At 40.6% G+C, this 19,161-nt stretch overlaps 1 protein-coding gene across 1 annotated transcript; it reads left to right on the plus strand.

Annotated features, from left to right (window-relative positions):
• Nucleotides 1–3,767: 3,767 nt before the first annotated feature.
• LOC306979936 (uncharacterized protein) lies at nucleotides 3,768–18,855 on the plus strand. Its single transcript, XM_079579118.1, has 8 exons — nucleotides 3,768–3,983; nucleotides 13,143–13,253; nucleotides 13,494–13,678; nucleotides 14,784–14,876; nucleotides 15,429–15,549; nucleotides 15,738–15,790; nucleotides 16,299–16,448; nucleotides 18,156–18,855. The coding sequence occupies exons 1-8, from the start codon at nucleotides 3,902–3,904 to the stop codon at nucleotides 18,345–18,347; spliced, it is 987 nt and encodes a 328-aa protein (XP_079435244.1). The 5' UTR covers nucleotides 3,768–3,901; the 3' UTR covers nucleotides 18,348–18,855.
• The last annotated feature ends 306 nt before the right edge of the window (nucleotides 18,856–19,161 follow it).

The following is a 19,161-nucleotide window of genomic DNA, read 5'->3' on the forward strand; positions in this document are numbered from 1 at the left end:
CCATTTAAAACGGTCAACACAAGATTTGCTCAAATGTAGCCGAGTTCATGCTGATGCTTCTGAACTGATACAAAGTAAGTGACACACATTAAAACAAAATGTTATTGACCCTGTTGCCATCATTCAGTAGTAAGAAAAAGTACAGAGTTGTGTTGTGACATTGTCAGTCTTACAGGACTTTATTTTTTCATTTAAAGCATTGAAAACAGTATATAAAATGTTTACTGGAGTCCTCAAAACAACTCTGACCCCTCCATGATGTGACCGTTCAAAAAAAGAGTTTATGCTGTGCATTCAATGGGCTGACTGTCTGATAGAAAGTGTCGCCAAGCTAACCCATTTTGTAACTCTGCATGTTGCCCTATTTGCCCACTTCATGTTGGTCTTCTAAAGACAGCTCCTGCTCTAATAAAGTTTTTGCTGGACAGTTTTCAATGCCCCAATCTTTAAGAAAATAAATAAATAAAACAAGTATGACAACAGGCCCCAATCTCTCTGCCTCTCCTGACTTCCGAACCTCCCCTTTTGGAAGTGTTAGAACTCTGGAGCATGTTTATTTAATATGGAATCCACATGTGCTTTAGACGAGAGCGACTGTTTATGAAGGAGGAGCTCTCATGCGTGTTGAAATACTGGCACGTTCACTAAATACTTGGCGACATCCCTGAGATTTTTGTGGTCTTAAAAGTATAGAGTGAGCTGCAAGGGAACTCCTGGTTAGAAAAACACGCCGCCTTCGGTTTGATACTAAATCCGGTCGTCCTTGTTCTCATGGGACACTCAGTCATAAATGCCACAGACCATTTAACACACACACATGAAAATCCTGCCCATGTTTAGAACCGAAGTGTAGGACTGCTACACCATAAGTTGAATGTATCAATATCTCATTTCTTTCATTCATTTATACATTTGTTTCAGGCACAGAGAAATACAAGGTAGACAAATAATCCACATGGCTATGCATGTATCATACTTAACAACATACAGATATTAAGTTCCAATTCTGCCTGAAATGGAATGGGAAGTAGATAAGTTAATTGTAGCATAACATGAACAAAGATGGTTGAATGAGTGGTTGGGGTGAAGCAGTAAATATAGTTAATTTGTTTATTAATAAATGCCAATAAAGTGACACTGACTTACTATTAAAACAGCAAAGAAACAGTAACATTGATTTAGCCTGAAATTGCATTAAGACTCTCACCATAATAAAACCATATCATGAGCAGACATAGCGCATACTTGCAATGTACTGTTACTGAAGAAACAGTCCAGAGAGTTCAGAGGAAGGCGGGGGGCATGTTTGAATGTTCATGAACCTTAACAGAACAGTCAATACACTATAAACAAATAAAGATGTATGCAGCTGGGCTTATAGACCTTAAATCACAGCACACTGGAGTCGAAATGTGTTCCAGCGCGCTCATAATACGGACACACTAAAGAAACATGGGACACTTTACAGCACACAGGAGATTGTGAGAAAATGCCTTTTTGAAGCAACTGTACTTCTAGTAGTTTGATCCCAGCACATTTTCATTCTAGTTAAGAGGCTTTAACTTGAAGAAATCATTTTGTTTCTCTTCTTGTGTAAATCTGTAGCTGTTGTGACATGTCGACGTAAAAAGTTGTGGAACTGATATATATACACCACACTTCAATTCGTTTTCTTTAATTATAGCTTAAGAATAATTTATTTTGTTAAATCTTCATGGCAAATTCTTGTAAGAAATGTCATACCTTTGTTTTATGCCAGTCCTATTACAGTACCTATTACATTATGACTATAAATCTCATTTCTGCTCTGTAATTGTGTTAAAGTATTTGGATCACCACATACTTTAACATGAATGAAATGTTTAAAAGAAAACATACCCATCCATCCATCCATTTTCTTCTGCTTTATCCGGGGCCGGGTCGCGGGGGCAGCATACCCTTACTTGAGCAAATACAATATTTCAGCTTCTCAACTGATGCAGTTTTGAGGAGATGATGTGAAGTGTAAACTACCATTGAAAACATCCGCCTGCACTGTCAGTTTTACAGTAAACAACTGGTTTCAAGTAACCAAGGGATTACCGTAAAAAAAGTATTTACAGTAAGGGTATTGTAGTTTCATTTACAGTGTTTATTTCATTTACCGTAAAACAATTAAACACTGTAATTTCTGTTATATTTACAGTATTGGTTAATGAAATATTAATTGAATCCAATGTATTTTTAAGCTGACACAATACTCATACAACATCATGTATTTACTGGGTCAAAGACTGACTTGACCCATGTACTGTGTCACATTAAGTGATCAAAAATATTTTGGGTGAAAAACATGATTTGAGGCATTAAAGCAACTTTTTTTCGACACAATGTTGGTGTCTTTGGCATTATACAACTCGCTTGAGCAGATATACATTTGTAGCAAAGGAATGAGCAAACAGAATTGTAGGCAGCAGGCCTCGTTACATTTTGTGCAGTATTTCAAGAGGGAGATCCATTCACCTTTTAGAGGGATGATGATCTACACCAACAGCTATTACGCCTTACTTCACCAACACTGCATGTTATCAGGACGACAGTAAACTACTGCACGGCTGTGGTGGCCGCAGTTACCAGTCACTCCATTGATTCTAGCTTCACAGCCGGGCTCCAATAGGCCGCCCTAACGCCCTGCTGTCTGAGGTGAATGCCACAGAGGTCTGCCGGGTGAGGGTGGGGGTGTAGCGCGGGAGGAAGTGGGGGCCAATAAAGGGACATGGCAGGAGTATTAAATTACAAGTGAAGCATTTAGCCGTGATACTTTTGGTCTCTAAGAAATGCTTTTTACTAGTCATTGAACATACCTTCTCCTATAGTGTTTCCAGATGTTCCAAAGCAAACTAAGGTTGAAGCAAACGTCTTCGAGTTGCACGTATAGGGGGGGGGGGGTTGGTCTTTGTGGCTGAGTGTGAAAGGTTGAAGCAAGGTCTGTGGTGTCTTTGCGAACACAGATGTTGATTGATGGCTATGCTGAGCAATGGAGGAAACTTACTAAAACTCCCTGAAATGGATTAATAGCATTAGCATAACAGTGGAGGACACCTATTGTTTTGGAGCTAAAAAACTCTGGGCCTATTCTAAGCCTATTAGAAGCGGCTGGACCAGAGTCTATTGTCAGCTATCACCTTTCATTGTGTGATGCATCGACGATGAAGTCCACAAAACAAAGCGTTTCTGTTTACAGGCCTGAAATGCAAATGATACGATTTCTGACCAGTGATATGCCATTTTTTCTGCTAACACAATGTTCTTTGAATGAAACGCTGAAATGTAGTTTTGCCTTAAGTGCTACATGTTTATTCTTGTATTATTTCTTCTGAATCAGAAAATCATGAGGTCAGTCCAAGTGTGCAGTCTTTTTACCCACATGCCCCATACGCTCTTGCACTTAGGTCCAGACTTGGATTCAGTTTTGAAGATCTTTATCAGCTCTAATGTTCAAAATAGGAAATAATGAATTCCATTTGTTTTCCGTTGGTATCGCAAATTTCAGACCTTTGTAAAAACCTAACACACGCCTGAAATGTGAACATAAATGTATTTCAAGAATGCTACACATTTTAGCGGCACCCCCGAAATTCCTGTTGCTCCCTCCAGCAGGGTGGGGGCACATGTGGAGGGGTACATCCAGGGCTGGGCCTCCATGCTGGGGGGGGGGAGGAGTAGCCACATGAGGGAGGAGTGGTCCTATATAAAGTGTGACAGAGCACAAGTGCTGCTTTTATCCAGGCAGTGGCTCACACGAAACCCTATACTCCACTGCCCCACTCCATCTTCTGCCATTTCTTTCCCTCCATTTTTCTCCTCTTGCCCTACGAAACCCGCCCTCTTCATCCCACACGGGTCGAACTCACCCAGGACAATGGCAGCATCTGCACAGAGACTGAACTCCTTCTGCAAAATGACCGCCGTTGCCCTGCTCCTCATTGCTTCACTGTTAAATGGTAAGAAATTTGTTTAAGATATTAAGATTTAGAGGGGGGTGGGTGGTTCATGAGGGGTGGGGTCCCGCACGCTGGAGTGTTTGTTTGCATGGGCTGAAGTTGGAGCCTGGTTTTAACCCTACAACCTTGTCCCAGCCTGGAATGTGTGATGCTATAAACAGCAGATCAAAAGATGGGGCTGCAGTGTGAGGTTTTGTTAAGGACAATGAAAGAGAAACTTTTGCTGGCAATATGCTGAGGCACACAAAGGAGGACGGGGAAAGATGATATGCTTTTAGAAAGAAAAACTGAATAGTGGTTTTAGTTTGTGTGCTTGAAGACGACCTTCATGCTGTTGAGATATTATTTTTGCATGCTTCATTATTTACAGGACCGTGCGGCAATCCAATGTACTGAGAACAGAATGGCAGATTCCCTTTAGTAAAAGTAAAAGCTTTTTTTAATTTTTGACAATTGACTATACAATGTATTGTAAGTGATTTACTGTGTGATGGTACAGAACATTTATCTTCAACAGTCTACATGCATTTCTACCTTGGAATTTCTCTTTGAAATGGTGTGCAGATTGCTGGATTGATACAATTCCATTTCAAAACATCCAAACATATGGTATGCATTTTTGCCTCATGTATGGAGTCCGGTCCACGTTCCCATTCATTCATGCATGGCAAAAAAGTGCACTGAAATGAGCACACAAACCCGGTCCAGAAATGGCAATGAGAACCTTATGTTTTTCGAAATGATTAAAATCCTGCATGAGGCAGGTCAGCCCAGAGTCGCTGTCCATAAATTCTCTGAAGTGGCCCCGCTGAAAATCAATGGATGAAGCTAAGAATAACATATCAGTGACAGACTGGAGAAAGATGAGTTCTTTCGGCGCTCCATCATGTTTACGTTTAAATAAACACTAAGTCAGGGTCACAATGTGGATCCAAGGAAATCCCGCCTTATGCGTTTTGAGCCTGGACTCAGTGTTGTGGCTTGATATAAATCACACAGTGGATTGCTTAATTTGAACCATGTGTCCTGTTCATGGGATGTAGCTTATGGGAATGAGATCATGATCGGCGAGGGGCAGCTGGATCCGATTCAGCAAATAAAAGTGGCTTGACATGATTTCTACCTACAGATTGAGTCTGACAGTCTAAACAAGCTTTTGTTCTGTCTGCTAAAGGGCGCAGTGTAATGTAATTTCAGCCCATGAAAATTGCACGGCTAAGAAAACTGCAAGCATGTGACACTGTAAATCTGTATGCATGTCATGGAAAAACTGCAAGAACAATATGCAAACTCTCAGAAAGCATTGGAAGCAGTGAAGAAAAATGGTAAATGTTGCTTTCTGTGTGAAATTTGAAAAAGGCACTCACAGCTGTAAAGCAACAGGAGAACGTTCACCTCACATAAATGCTGCATTACTTGAGTCAATAGTGGAGGAGTACTGATTTGGAGAATCTATCTGTTTTTATACAGATTTTTTCTTATCCACTGGGGAGATATGAAGTTATGCAAGCAATGCAGCTAATGCTACACATTTGTACAGCTCTGGTGTGGTGGGGTCAGATTCACAGATGTTAGAGAGCGTAACCTTATCCTGGGCAGAGTGCGTGACAAGGCAGCAGGAGTGGCATCAAAGGACATGATCACAAGAAGCAGTGAGATCAGTTTTTGGAAGGAGTTACGAGAAGACGGATTTGTTTGAGCAGTGAAAGATACAACTCAGTGACTGCAATGTGCGCTCTCATGTTAAAGTCTGTGAGCCATACTTGTAAACAATCCACAATCCTCTGAAGTGGTTTCTATACAGTCTCTGAAGTTGTGCCCCAGCCAACCTCAGTGCCCGCCCTGCAGCATGTAATCATGGAAATCATTGTTTGCCCAGTAACAACATAATGACAGCAAGATTTTTAAGAAAGTAGCCCAAGGAACACAGCAAAACAAAGGCAATTGCAGAGGTAGGGGGAAAATACGGTGCAAATGCAAAGGATCTGTCTGTGTGGTCTGTGAAAAACATCATCTTGAAAAAATAAGATGTCTGGACATTGTTTTAAATTCGTCAGCATAGTTTTACAATGGATGACATACCCTTTGCTTTCATTCTCTGTTATTTGCCCAGGCTTGGGACTGTTAACAAACATGGTTGTGTTGCTCCTTATGGGTCTTTTGTTTACTGTGGCTGCCAGTTTTAGACCTGCATTTACTCCAGTCGATGCATTGTAACTTATGGCAGTGGATGTCAAATGTTTCACGTAATGAACCACCTTGCAGAACATGTGACTTTCCAAACTCCACCAGGCCTAGATTAAGGTCAAATCAGGGCAAATGTGGGTCTAAAAAGTGTCTAAAATGGATGGATAAATCGGACAAAATGTTGTTTAAACAGTGCAAGTGTAAACCATGTAAAACACAACACCTAACTTTGATACATTACTAAAGCATAAAGAAAGCATCTCTAATTAACCTCTTAGCCCCCACCTGAACCGAGCACATTTTCCTCCAGTTTGGCTTTACCTAAATCTAAAAGCTTAAAAAAAAATAAAAAAAATGTGACGAAAAAGTGCCGAAAATGCGATGACAATGCGACAAAAAAAGCTAGGATCAGTTTTGTACGTCTTAGCTTTCAAATGAGGCATTACACTGTTGCTCTCCAGTTGAGAAGCCAAATTGGAGAAAAAGGGCTCGGTTCAGGTGGGGGTTCAGAGGTCAACACATCTGGGTGACAGTGGTTCAGGTGGTAGAGTGGGTCGTCCTGTAACCAGAAAGTTGGCAGTTCGAGTCTCAGCTGTGCGAATGGGTGACTGGCTCCCATCAGTCTACCTCAAGGCAGCTGTGGCTACAATAGTAGTTCGCCACCACTGAGTGTGAAAGAATCTTGTAATGTTAAGAGTCTTTGAGAGTCCAGAAACGCACTCTATACAACTGTGATTATGAAGTCTAGCATAGAAAATGATCCTGAACTTGAGCACAATCAGTGGCACACGTACCACAGTTTGAGAATCACTGCCTATGGTTATAACATGTACTTTTTGCTAAAGAGGGGAGTTAAATGGTATCCAGCAGTGTGTAAACTTGCTGTTGATGAAAGCTGATTCCACACATCTTGAACATAAGTGCACTTTAACTCAGTGGCCATAATGGCTGTTTGCAGACCTAACCCCTCACTGGACTGGATTGTAATTGCAAAGTCTAGAGTTCTTTGGTGAAAAAAAAAAGAAAAAAAATCAATGTTAAGCCCCTGAGGTATTGACGTCCAGATTTGGCCCATAGTGCAACCGGATCTGCTAACGGTCTACCTGCTTACCCTCACAAAGCAAGACAGGCACTCTCAAGGTAATGGAAGTGAAACCATAACTGCAGATTGTGAGTTGGGGGGCTGGGTTGAGAAAGGGTTGGGTCCTGGGGGGGAGATATAATGTTCGCAATTGAATGCAGATGGCATGCTTCCTGATTGTGGTCTCCAGAAAATGGCAAATAGGAACTGAGGAACAGGCTGGAGATTTGGAGTTAAGAAAGAAAGTAAAATAGATTGGAAAGTTTGGTTAGATTAGAAGCTGTAGACAGTGGAATTACTCAGGATTGCCATATTTGATTAGCAGAATTGATCAGTTTCAATTGTATTATTCGTAGATGTTGATGTTTGTGATCCTTTTTTTAGTTGACTGCTATCATCGGTATGACATGACACCTACATTCATGCTATCTTTAATCGCTATGACAAGACCAAGGGAGGAGAGGAGGGCGTAGTATGGAGTGGGGGGGTCAAGATAGTGGGGTCAAGGCTGTGTTGTTTCTGAGCAGTTTGAGCTGCATGGCATGTTTAACCCGAAGGGACCGCTCTCCAATGTCACATTCCTCTGCATACGCTTAACTCATGCACCAAGAGGATATTAAATCACAGGATATTATTGGAGAAAAGAACATTAAGAAGAGCTGTGTTTTGCTCATACAGTTTATCTGCTGGAATATGCTCAATATAAAGCCTTTTTTTTGTTAAGGAATACCCCAAAATGAATGATAGTCAAGACATTACCCTTTTGGTGCGCCTGTAGCAAATCATCCTCACAGTGTCCAGTGATTTGCTTATTGATATGACTTAAGAGGCCTTTCATGGCGCAATTCCTACTGTGTTTAGTGACAGACCATTCCTTGAACTTAATGCAAGATTTGGCTATTATCTTTTTGCTCGCGCGTTTGTTACAACGTCATTTATTACTCCAGATTGGACAAGAAATGTTCGGTTGGGCTGTTTGTATCACTTCCCCTTTTAACGTCAGCATTCCCAAACTTGCCTTTACTTTCACGTTTGCCCTCTCCCATAACCTTCACCCAATATCCACCCCATGTTAAGCATTCAAAACACCTCAAGAGGATGGAAACACAGAGACTATTTCGAGAATGCGTCCATCCAATACGAGTGTCATGTCGGAGGTGTAGATATAGATCTGGACTAACTGGACTCACGTACCGTTGACCTGCCAAAGACAGAATTAGGACATCTACATTCGGGCTCATAAATACCAGAAATATCTGCAAGAGCCAGAGCGACAGACCCAATTACCCGCACTTCTTGAACTTCACACTTTGAATATCACCAATGGGAGCAATAAAATGTTGATTCTTGTAGGATTACATATGCTGACGGTCCATCATATATTGTATAGCAGACATTTGTTGGGAAAGAAACATCTTTATGAACATTTAACTATAAAGCCTTTTTATCTATCGTGGACAAGCAGGATAATTGTGCTTGTTTACATCACCATGAAGCATGCTCATCCCCTTAAAAACAGGGATGTTGTGTCAGCAAAGTTTAGAGTTAGCTTTGACCACAACTAATGATAGAAAAAGCAAAAAATGTTCTTGCATTATAACCTTAAAGGGATGTTTCACGATTTTAGTGTGTTGTTGATTTCTTGAGATTTAAAAAAAAAAATTTTTTTATTCATGCAGTCCTTATATTTCAAGAGTTTAGTGGTGCTAAGCTAGTGCTAGGCTAGCGCATGTCTATGGTAACTAGTAGCCTGCATTAATACCAGTCTGACCCAAGCACAGTGCACCTGAGGCAAATCACTTATAACACCAGACTACTGATATAAATATCTGTGTTGACTGAATATTTTTTTTAAAATATAACCATTTTGCATTTAAAAGAACTTATATATATATATATAATGAACTTATAACATATACAGTAGTTTGTTTATCTGCGGCCAGCATTACTACACGTGGAATTCACATAGGAGCTTTCTACAAATCAGATATGGCAACGTTTGGACGACTACCAGATGATTTTTGAAGAGGTTTTTAATGCAGGCTACTAGTTACCATAGAAATAGGCTAGCCTAGCACTAGCCTAGCACCACTAAACTCTTCAAGTATAAGGAATCAACAACACTGTGGATAGCTAGGAAATGAGGCCCTATGTCAAAAATCCTGAAATATCCCTTTAAGAACCACTGTTAAAGAACCATGCACACCTAAGATATGTGCATGTCCACAGTTCCAGTGTCATATGGTAACAATCGGTACAGTGATTGTAACAGGAAGGGTGCTAGTTAAACCTCAAACATTTAAACTTTTACACAAAGTGGTCCACAAATGTGCACTGGCCATTAGCACCTTTCCACGGCCCATTAAACCACACAGGGTTCTCACTGCTGGTATTGTATGTGACATATGCTGGAATATTTGGTCTTTAGAGCCAGATTCTTTTGTGAAGCAGTGGTGGAATTTGAGGTCCAATGGAGGGTCTACCCATTTTAAAACACCCACCAGCTGGTTCATGTTTCACACAGCAGCAGAAGGAGACACTTAGGGAGCTATAGGGAAGTTAGGGACGTATTCAGTAGCATTTGTATAGATAGATGGACAATGCAGGACATCAGAGGTGGGAGATGCAAGATTCATTTGGAAATTGGTGGAATGACTGAAAACTGTGAGATGCAGAACTGCTAGAATTGATCAGATTACTACTACTCCCATGACAATCTAACATTACTGATTCATTACTGTCAACCTTTTCTAACTTCAAATACACCTTTTTTTTCATTGCGTAAAAAGTAACGGCAAGTATTCGGCTTGTTGTTTTGCCATACATTTTATGACATGGCATCCGGGAGTGTGCCACAGTCCACATCTCACCTCTGTGGATGCCTGGGATTAGCTGTGCGTGACTGGAACACAGCTACAACTGCTAGCTTGAACTGGGAGGAAAGAGGGTGTGTCTCCTCCCAACGTCTATGCCACATTCCTTTATAGGATGTCCTGGGAGATGGTTGGGGGGTGAGGGGGTTATGTATGTGTGAAGGGGTTTAAGCCAGAGAATATCCAGACCGCAGCCGCCACTCGTGCAATCTGGTGGGAAAATCTTGGGGAGCGCCAAAAAGTCATGGCTGCTGTTGAATCACGGAGTCAGGGTTGGTTAGTTAGATTGGGCTTGAATTCATTGTGTTTGTGCAGTGATAGCAAGCCACGCGACTGATATCTGCTCTATCAGCTGCACAGAGCTTTACACAAAGCAGTTGCACAGAGAAAAAAAAAAGTGGGGAAGAGAGCGGTGCTGATTCGGATGTATGCAACAGTCCATGTAGCGAGTATTTAAAGGAAGTCAGAGTGGAGTCAAGGCCTGGTTGAAATGAAGGAGTAAGGTCAGAAGTCATTCTGTTGAGGAAGTGTGCTGATTTACAGCCAAATTTGCCTATTGGGTGCAGTTTTATATTTGCCATCTTTACACTAACCTGACATTGACAGGTATTATTCTTTTTAATGTTAGATTGAGAGTGTATAAATGAATGCAATATACTTTGCATTTGTACTGAAAATAATAATTGCTGGTAGAAGTTTAGAGCAGTGATTGGAAACCACAGAGGAAAAAGGCTGAAACAAGGTTGTTATTAATTTTATTAATATTTAAGAAAAATGGTTGAAAAACTGGAAGAACTAAACTTGTACACCACTACTGCTATAGCTAAATCTAAATTATTCTATTGGTGGGAAAACAAGTATTCAGTTTACTTTTAAAGTGATTTGTAATGCATGCTTGTAATGCTTGTAATATGCCAAACCATACACTCCAACGTTAACAGAAAAGCACTTATCAAAACACACATTTCCTGTCAGTAGATATGTCTCCCATGGCAGTTAGTCACTCCAGCTACTTTCCCACTTCACGCAAAAAGGCAGCAAATCACCCAATGATAAAAAGTGATCGCTGGGCAGAGACAAAGTCAACTCCTGAACAACAAGATTTATGATCGACTATACAGCGCATGTCGAACCTCATCCTGTCACGTAACATAAACACTCAGACCACCCATATGGCACTAGTATGGAGACAGCATGTTGCCAAAAGGTTAACAAAGGTCTAGACTTTCAGTGTTATGGTGCCAGCGACCAGTCAGGGTTTCACACCCAGGCTATAGCTGCTACTTGTCAACTCACAAGATTTATTTGACTTTTTTTAGTTGCTATGCTGAATAGTAACATTGCATGCACCCATATCAAGCTAGAGTGAAAAATTACATAAATGTGGAAGGAGTTGGTATAGTTAGTACAGGTGGGGATCTGCCTGGCTTTAGATTAATTATTTAATTCCCCTTTACAGTCTTTAAGTAGCTGATTTAAAATATTATTGTTTCAAGGAGAAGTCAATACTTGAGTAAACCAGTGGTTCTCAAGTGGTATGGCTTCAGGACCCACCATTGCCTTGTTGGACAGATATGGGCAAACGTTTTGATGCAGGGGCCACATCGGGTCTTTGAATTTGCCAAAAGGGCCAGACCAGGGCTAGCTTCATGTCAATGAAAACATAGGTGTCTTTTCCCCATTTCAGGCAATGCATGGGCATTATCATCTTCTGCGTGCCAGATTGAAGGGCTAGATGGGCCGTATTTGGTCCCCGGGCCTTAGTTTGCCCACCCCTGCTATAGGATGACAATCTGAGACCCTAATAAAAATTACATTTGTCATATATGACATCAAATATAGTATTTCTGTACTGCTGTATGCCTTTAATACTGAAATTGTGACCAAAACAACCCGATAACTGTCATTTGAACAGACTCCAGTAGTGCTTCCATACAGTTTCAGATGGAAATTATTAAAAAAGAAAAGTTCTCTGGAATAGACTCACGATCCACTGAATATGACTTTGCTTTTGGGTCCTGGTGTAGACTACTTAACAGTTCATTTAAAACGTTTATTCAGTATATATACTCGAATACATGACCACTGTAAACCAGTAGGGGACAGCTGCTGAGGACAGTTGCTGACTATAGCAGTAGCCTGTCCAGTGGACCTCCCTGAGATTACAGGCCCACCTGTTGATACAACAGACAGTTTGTTCTGGACGGTGGCACCTGCCTGTCACTGCGATTTACATGAGGATGTGTGTCAATGGCACCTCTGTGTGACCATACAGTATCTGCAGCAAGAAAAACAAAAGTACAGGCTAAAGTCAGAGCAGATGTGGATATAGTACTGCTGTTGCTGTCCATGTGAGATGCTCATTGAACCTGCACCAGCCATAGACGGTAGTCAACATGTATCTTGATTTAAGAAAGTCCATGTCTGTTTGATGTAGCTGTACTGTTAAATTACTTTCCAAAAAACAAGTTGTGCAAAAGTATGTGTCAATATCATGTTGAAAGTTGCAGGTGTAAACTGCATGCGTTTGTTGTTAGTATAAAACATGGGTAAACAGTAATTACAGACACATTTAGATCAAACTGTGCATGGTTCACATAATCCAGGAGCCGGGCAACTGTAATGAGATCTGCAGGCTGAGTTTGGGATGTTTTCAAAGTTAGGTCATGCCGCTGTTGTTTTCAGACACACAGAGAGAGAGGAGTATCTGGGCAAGAGGAATGCATCATGGTTATTCCCGTGCTTTTAGTTCAGTGCGGGACTGGCAGGCCACTCATTAAGGTATACTGTAGCTGCAGAAAGAAAATAAGGAAGTCACCGTTGATACTCAAATGGGTTGTGCAATTAGATGCCAATACCTGTGAACATGCATTAAGGAAAGCAAACAGCCGATAAAGGCATGCACGCACTATATGCCAAAATGTCCTGTTCGCTCGATTGAAGTTTGAATCTGTGATCGACTTGATGCAGTTGACATATGTGTTTTTAAATTACTCATAATTTTGATATCTCTTGCAGGAGCCATGGCCCAGGAGGAAGATGAAGTTGTGACTGAGGCAACGACCACTGTTGGTTTCGCAGATACTTATGTACGAGGAGATATGATTCCTAAAGCCAGTGAAGCTCCTGGTAAGACCTCACACATGAGTAATGCCCACATTCAAGCAGTGCTTAATTTCATTCCTATTTTGGGAGAATGCATTCTATTTACTCTCAGTTTCTGGTGTAAAGGATATCGTAAATATTTTGGAAGTTCTGGCAAATATTGGAGATGATATGCTAGTGTTTGAATAGGTTCCAACACTAAACAAAAATGTTTCGGTAACTAATATACAAAGGAAAATTATTAATGCTTGGTGCTTCCTTCAGATGCTGGACAGGAACAGGCCGAAATCTTCCCTTCCACCGGACCTATAGGTGACACCACTGCTGCCCCAGATGATGCACCAGTGACATCAGAGAACACAGGAGAAGGGGCCACTGTTCAGACACAAGGGCCTAAAGCAGAAACCCCTGCCCCAGCCAGAGGAGATGGGCCAGCTGATAAACCAAAGGTAAAGGTTGAAGTTAAACAATAGATCTACAATGTTATGATGTGTAGCTGTGCACTTCTGCTTTTCATACAGACCTTGTGTGTGTGGTGCATTGTTAATTAGTATCGATTGAGCTACTTGTTTTTGTTGTCAAATGTGAACAGCAATACTGCCACCTGATTGGTTAAAACCATTGGTGGTTATGATTAAAAAATAATGGATGGATCCTCATCTCTTTCTGAACCCACACATGTCAAAAGAAGGCAGAGTTAGTCCATGTGCACAGCAACAGCTATGAGGTGTGCACACATTAAAAGCCTCATTACTCGGATTAGGGGAGTCAAAAAATCAATATTGAGTCGATGATAAACCTTGTATTTAAACTAGATTCTTATTTGAGCAGGTATTGATACTGAAATGCAGGCAACATAAATAAACAACTTAGACCTATATGGAGGAGTTTTATTGATCTTTATAGGACAGACTTTAAAACAACATTATAAAATGAAACTCCTTTAATTTTGTGTTGATATTTATAACAATAAAGATAATAATAATAATGTGATCTTGTAATTATGGTAAATATCTCTTGGCGAGTGGAAAATTGCACATGAACGCCTGAGATGAGATCACCTTTGACCTTTCAACCCAACAGAGAGCAGCGCTGATACATTTTATGCCTTTTATCTGATTGTAATAAGGCCTTCATCACTTATTTAATTACGCAATTTTAATGTCATCTCTTTATCCCCTCAGCGTCATGTAAAAAAGTAAACAGCTGACTTTGAAGTGTTTTTCAAAGCAGATGCTTTTGCAGAAAAACCTTCTGCAAGACAAAAAACATCTGAGCAATGGGCAACAATGAATGCACTCGTAATTTCCACTTTACAACTGGAAAGGAGACTCTTTGCCAGAGCACATGAAGACAACATAAATCAAGTGGAGCTTTGGAAGTTTGGGAATTTTAGAATCGCTACAATAATAATTGGAGGACCTTGAAAGAATTTATTGACCTTGTACATCATTAAATGTCAATAAATTGCTTTATTACATAACATTTATTAATTTGACCTTTATTTAACCAGGAACATTAAGAGAGATTAAGATTTACCATTTGTGTTTGCAGCCAGCTCCACAAGATGATGTTGTCTGCGTGACCAAGGAAGCTGTTCAGGACAAAAACGCTGTCAGTTTGAAGCTCAAGTCCAACTCCAACTGTGTAAGTTCACCACATACATTTAGAAGGCAATACATCTGCACATTCCTGTACAGTAGTAGGTAAACTACACATCTAGTGTTTCTTATCAGGTGAAGAGAGATATCCTGGAGAAATAGCTGCTAATGCATTCAGAGGGAGAGGTTCTCAATGGGTGGGCCGGCTGCAGCATGGAGCATGGAGATGCCCAGGGCAGCAGTGTGGGAGTGGAGCGTGGGTGTGTTAGTGTTATTTCTTTACAATAGCAGCTTTGAGGTCTCCAGGAATCACAGCGTCGGCAAGGTGGTCCAAAACTACCAGCTATGATTTCAGCTGGACTCGACCTCTGTTTGCAGCGAAGCCAAGAACTCACTACAACATGTACCATCGCATCTGAGCTTTGATCTGCTGTGTTTAAAGCACAGTTTTGATGTGATGTAAAAATGCAAAGAAGGAATTACATAGAGCATAGAATGTTACTGTTTCATTTGTTGTGTTAGTATTAGTTAGTATTGATCAAGATTCTATCTACAACATCACCACATTCATGTTGTCATGTTTCTTCTTCCCCTTCAGGAAGACACCAAGACAAAGATTCAGAGTGTGCTGGAGGAGCTGTGTGGTGAGGACTGTAAACTCCAGCTGTACCAAGAGGACAACACAGACCAGATCCTTGTGGCCGGAGACTATGTGGAAGGTGAGTGCTTTTGTATTTGTGTGGGAAGGACAAAACTCTCAATTTTATGCATTGGTTAGTTTTGATCTGGCTTAGGTTTAGTTTTGAATCAGAGTTTTATCATTTATGTTGCGCTGTCTTTATTATTCACATATTTCTACACATATCTAATATGTATAATATGTGCTACTATCATGTCTCCATTTCAGCTGATGTTGGTGGTATGGCCAACAAGTTCAACAATGACAACATCAAAGATAAGGTAAGAAAAAGAATAGGTGCATTTAGTTATATTAACTATTCGAATGATAAATCGTATCATTCCTAACGTTATGAAGATGATGGCTCAGACAACAAACAATACAATAAAAAACGCTGTGCAGAACATCTCAGCTGCACCTTGGCCAAAGTCCTGGTTTGTGGGTGTTGCCTGCTCCACCCCGGACTCCTTTCATCTGTGTTACATAACCTCCACGTGCAACTGCTCTCATCAGCAGTTTACACATGTTTTCTATTTTGTTGGGCCCATTTTCTCATAAAGCAGCTTTGGAAAATTGGAAAGCATTGCCAATTTCATTCTGAGATTATAAATACTGCCTAATGATGCACATTTAGGATATTTCATTTCGTAAACCAACTTGTTATTTTTTATATTGCACTTGCACCAAACTGAACATTACACCCTTAGTAAAGACAGATTATTTAAGGAACATGATTGGTTAAGTCTTGAGTTTCTAATAGTAAAACACTTTGTTGTTGTTTTGCCTTAGACGGATGTGGAGGAGGCGGCTCCTCGCTGGGGAAAGAGCTCGAAATTGGTCCTTGTGTCTGTACTGCTGGCTGGTCTGCTGTTGGCTGCTCTGTTAGTGGCCGGATACTACCTCAAAACACACCGCAAAAACTCCAAAGGCGTAAGACTGGTGAGTCCACAATGTTTAGTTTAAGGAAAATCATTTTTTTCAAGCGCACAGTGTTGCTCTTTTAACTCGTCGATCACAGATGAAGAAACATTATGTATAAATCAAAGTTCAGCAAAACACAGTCCATTTGACAAAGCAAATCAAAAGGATGTAAACACAATAGTCCTTATAGAGAACAATTTGTTTACTTAACACAAGCCCATATGGATCTGAGGTCAAGCGGTGATCCTCAGTGAGTTCCTGACTGAAACAGAGGCTGTGCCCTCGGAGCACATGCCGACAGGCCTCTGTGGTTTCAGGGGGCCGCAGATGGTTCCGTTTTCATCGTGACATCATTTTGGTAAGAGTTAGCATGTGTGGAGCCACCCATGTTTGTGCAACATGTTTGGTGATTATTGACAAAGGACTCTGACAGAGGCCTCAACTATTTGCGATAATGGCTCACAATCATAAAGTGCGTTTTCGATACTGTATGAAGGCTGTGTTTCATTTACTTCACTGCAGTTAAAGCCTCGGCACCGCCCTTCTGAGCGCGCACAGCTGACGCCTATAAAAGTCATTTACCAAACAAGAGCCACATTTTCAACAACAGCCACAAAAACACACCCACCTCCCTGTGTTTGAGTGTTACATTTGAACAGATGACCTGCCACCCCTGGTCCCACGTAAATGCCTGGGTTTGGGTTCATATCTGCATGATGAGCAACACATTTGGCATAAAGAAAGTAAAAAAAAGCTTTGTGCTCAATTTGAACCTCTTAAACCTCACCCTAGCAGCGTTCTGTTTCCCAAATCCAAATGATTCTCACCTGGAGTTTACAGACTATATAGGCCAGTGTAACGCCTCATTTGAAAGCTAAAATCTACAAAACCCGTGTAAGCTTCTTCCTCGTTGTAATTGTCACGTTTTCATCCAGTTTGTTTGTGTTTTCATCACGTGTATGTTGTTTTTTTTTCACAGGTTTCGGTCACATTTTTGTGGCTTAACCAGTTACATTGCACTAAAAAACAAAATGTGGCCAAAACGCTAAGAAAAGGAATGAAAACTTGACGAAAAATGTGACAAAAAAAAGCTAAAAATACATGATTAAAATGCAACAAAAATGATCATAACATGATAACAAAGACACTGGCCTATAGTCGGTACGCTCTCCAGCTGAGAAGTTTTTTTAGATATTTATTTTTGCGTAAAACTGGAGAAAATGTGCTTGGTGAAGGTCGGCGTTAAAGGAACAGGCTACCATTTTTCTATACTGAGATATGTTCTTACTTGAGCTTAGACGAGTTGATGACCAAAGATGTTGTTAGCATTTGGCCTTTCTCCCAATGTATTCCTATGGTCCCAAACGGAGTGAAGTTAGAAGCGACCAAGCTCTTCCATGGGCACGCACAAAGGCCAGACAGGTACGTTTCAACTCGTCTAAGCTCGGGTAGGAACATATCTCAGGATGGAAAAAGGTGGCCTGTGCCTTTAAGAGGTTAAATTGCTGAATTGAGGCTAGTAATTCATCTTACAATAATAACTTGAAAAAATGAATGTGCACTTCAAATAACTTCAAGTAACAGGCAAACTCATACTGAATCAGGAACACATGCAGAAGTCATTTTTGGGGAACACATGGACGTCGTCTTCCCACAAAATTAAATTCAAAATTATAGTATCATTGTGTTTAAACTGACAGACTTATTGTTATTGTATCAATTTAGGCTGAGTCCTTCCAGGTGGATGAGGAGAACCAGGCCAACACGCTTGTCTCTGTGGCCCCTCTGCCTCAGGAGCCCTTGGACAAGCCCACTGTGAACGGAGAGTCCCCCCCTCCGGAGAACGGCACAAGTCCCGCCCCCACCACCAACGGACACTCGGCCAATCAGACCCCAGATGCCGATACGGAGATGTGAAAATGGACGAGATGTACTTCCCGATACACATCCTTAACCCTGCCTACTGTCACCCCTGTGACCACACCCCTCTACTGCCTCATTGACTGTCCGCACACTGAGAAGACATCACGATGCCCAAACTTGACTCCTCAAGCAACCTACCGGGAACAACAGCATATATGACATTGCCGTTAATGTGAAAAACATGGGAACACTGACTCTTGGGGCACTAAAACCTTGTATGAGACTGAAAAATGACTGCCCTCAATTCTGTCTATAGAAGTGTAGTCACATCATTGTTATGTAAAAAAGAAAGAAAAAAAGATAAGCGGCGGTAAATGAAGTACAGTTATGGTGATTGTATTGTTGTAAAAGGGACTGACACTCACTACATGTTGTTTTTGTATTTTTGTATGATTCATTGCTTAGATATCTGTTGTTGTCAAGTTTCTTAAGTATGTCACAAACAATAAAGATGTGTCTGTTTTTCATCTCTTTTTTTTTTCTCTCTCGCTGTTTTTGAATTTAATTTGAATGTAGAAACATCACTAAGTTGATTAGGTAAGAACTATTTTTTTTAAGTATTAACATAAAATTGGAGTATGAACTCAAAATAAAGATATGCTGCATAGTCAGATTCCTCTGCATCTCATGTTAATTATGAACATATTTCATAATTCCTCTTATTCTGATCTGATAGTTCAACTTCAGTCTTACATTTTACTCACCTACACTGTGTAAAGTGCTTTGGGCGACTTGTGTCATGTGAAAAGCGCTTTACAAATAAGCTTCCATTCCATTAATAAATCTAGCTTTACATTGGTATGGCTAA

This window comes from Gobius niger (assembly GCF_951799975.1).
Source record: "Gobius niger genome assembly, chromosome: 20".
Classification (NCBI taxonomy): domain Eukaryota; kingdom Metazoa; phylum Chordata; class Actinopteri; order Gobiiformes; family Gobiidae; genus Gobius; species Gobius niger.

Excerpts from the sequence above, each read along its gene's own strand:
- LOC306979936 (XM_079579118.1), top strand. The coding sequence starts at position 3,902 with ATGGCAGCATCTGCACAGAGACTGAACTCCTTCTGCAAAATGACCGCC. Across the intron at positions 13,254-13,493 it reads TAAAGCCAGTGAAGCTCCTG|ATGCTGGACAGGAACAGGCC; the intron begins GTAAGACCTCAC and ends TGCTTCCTTCAG. Across the intron at positions 15,550-15,737 it reads GGCCGGAGACTATGTGGAAG|CTGATGTTGGTGGTATGGCC; the intron begins GTGAGTGCTTTT and ends TCTCCATTTCAG.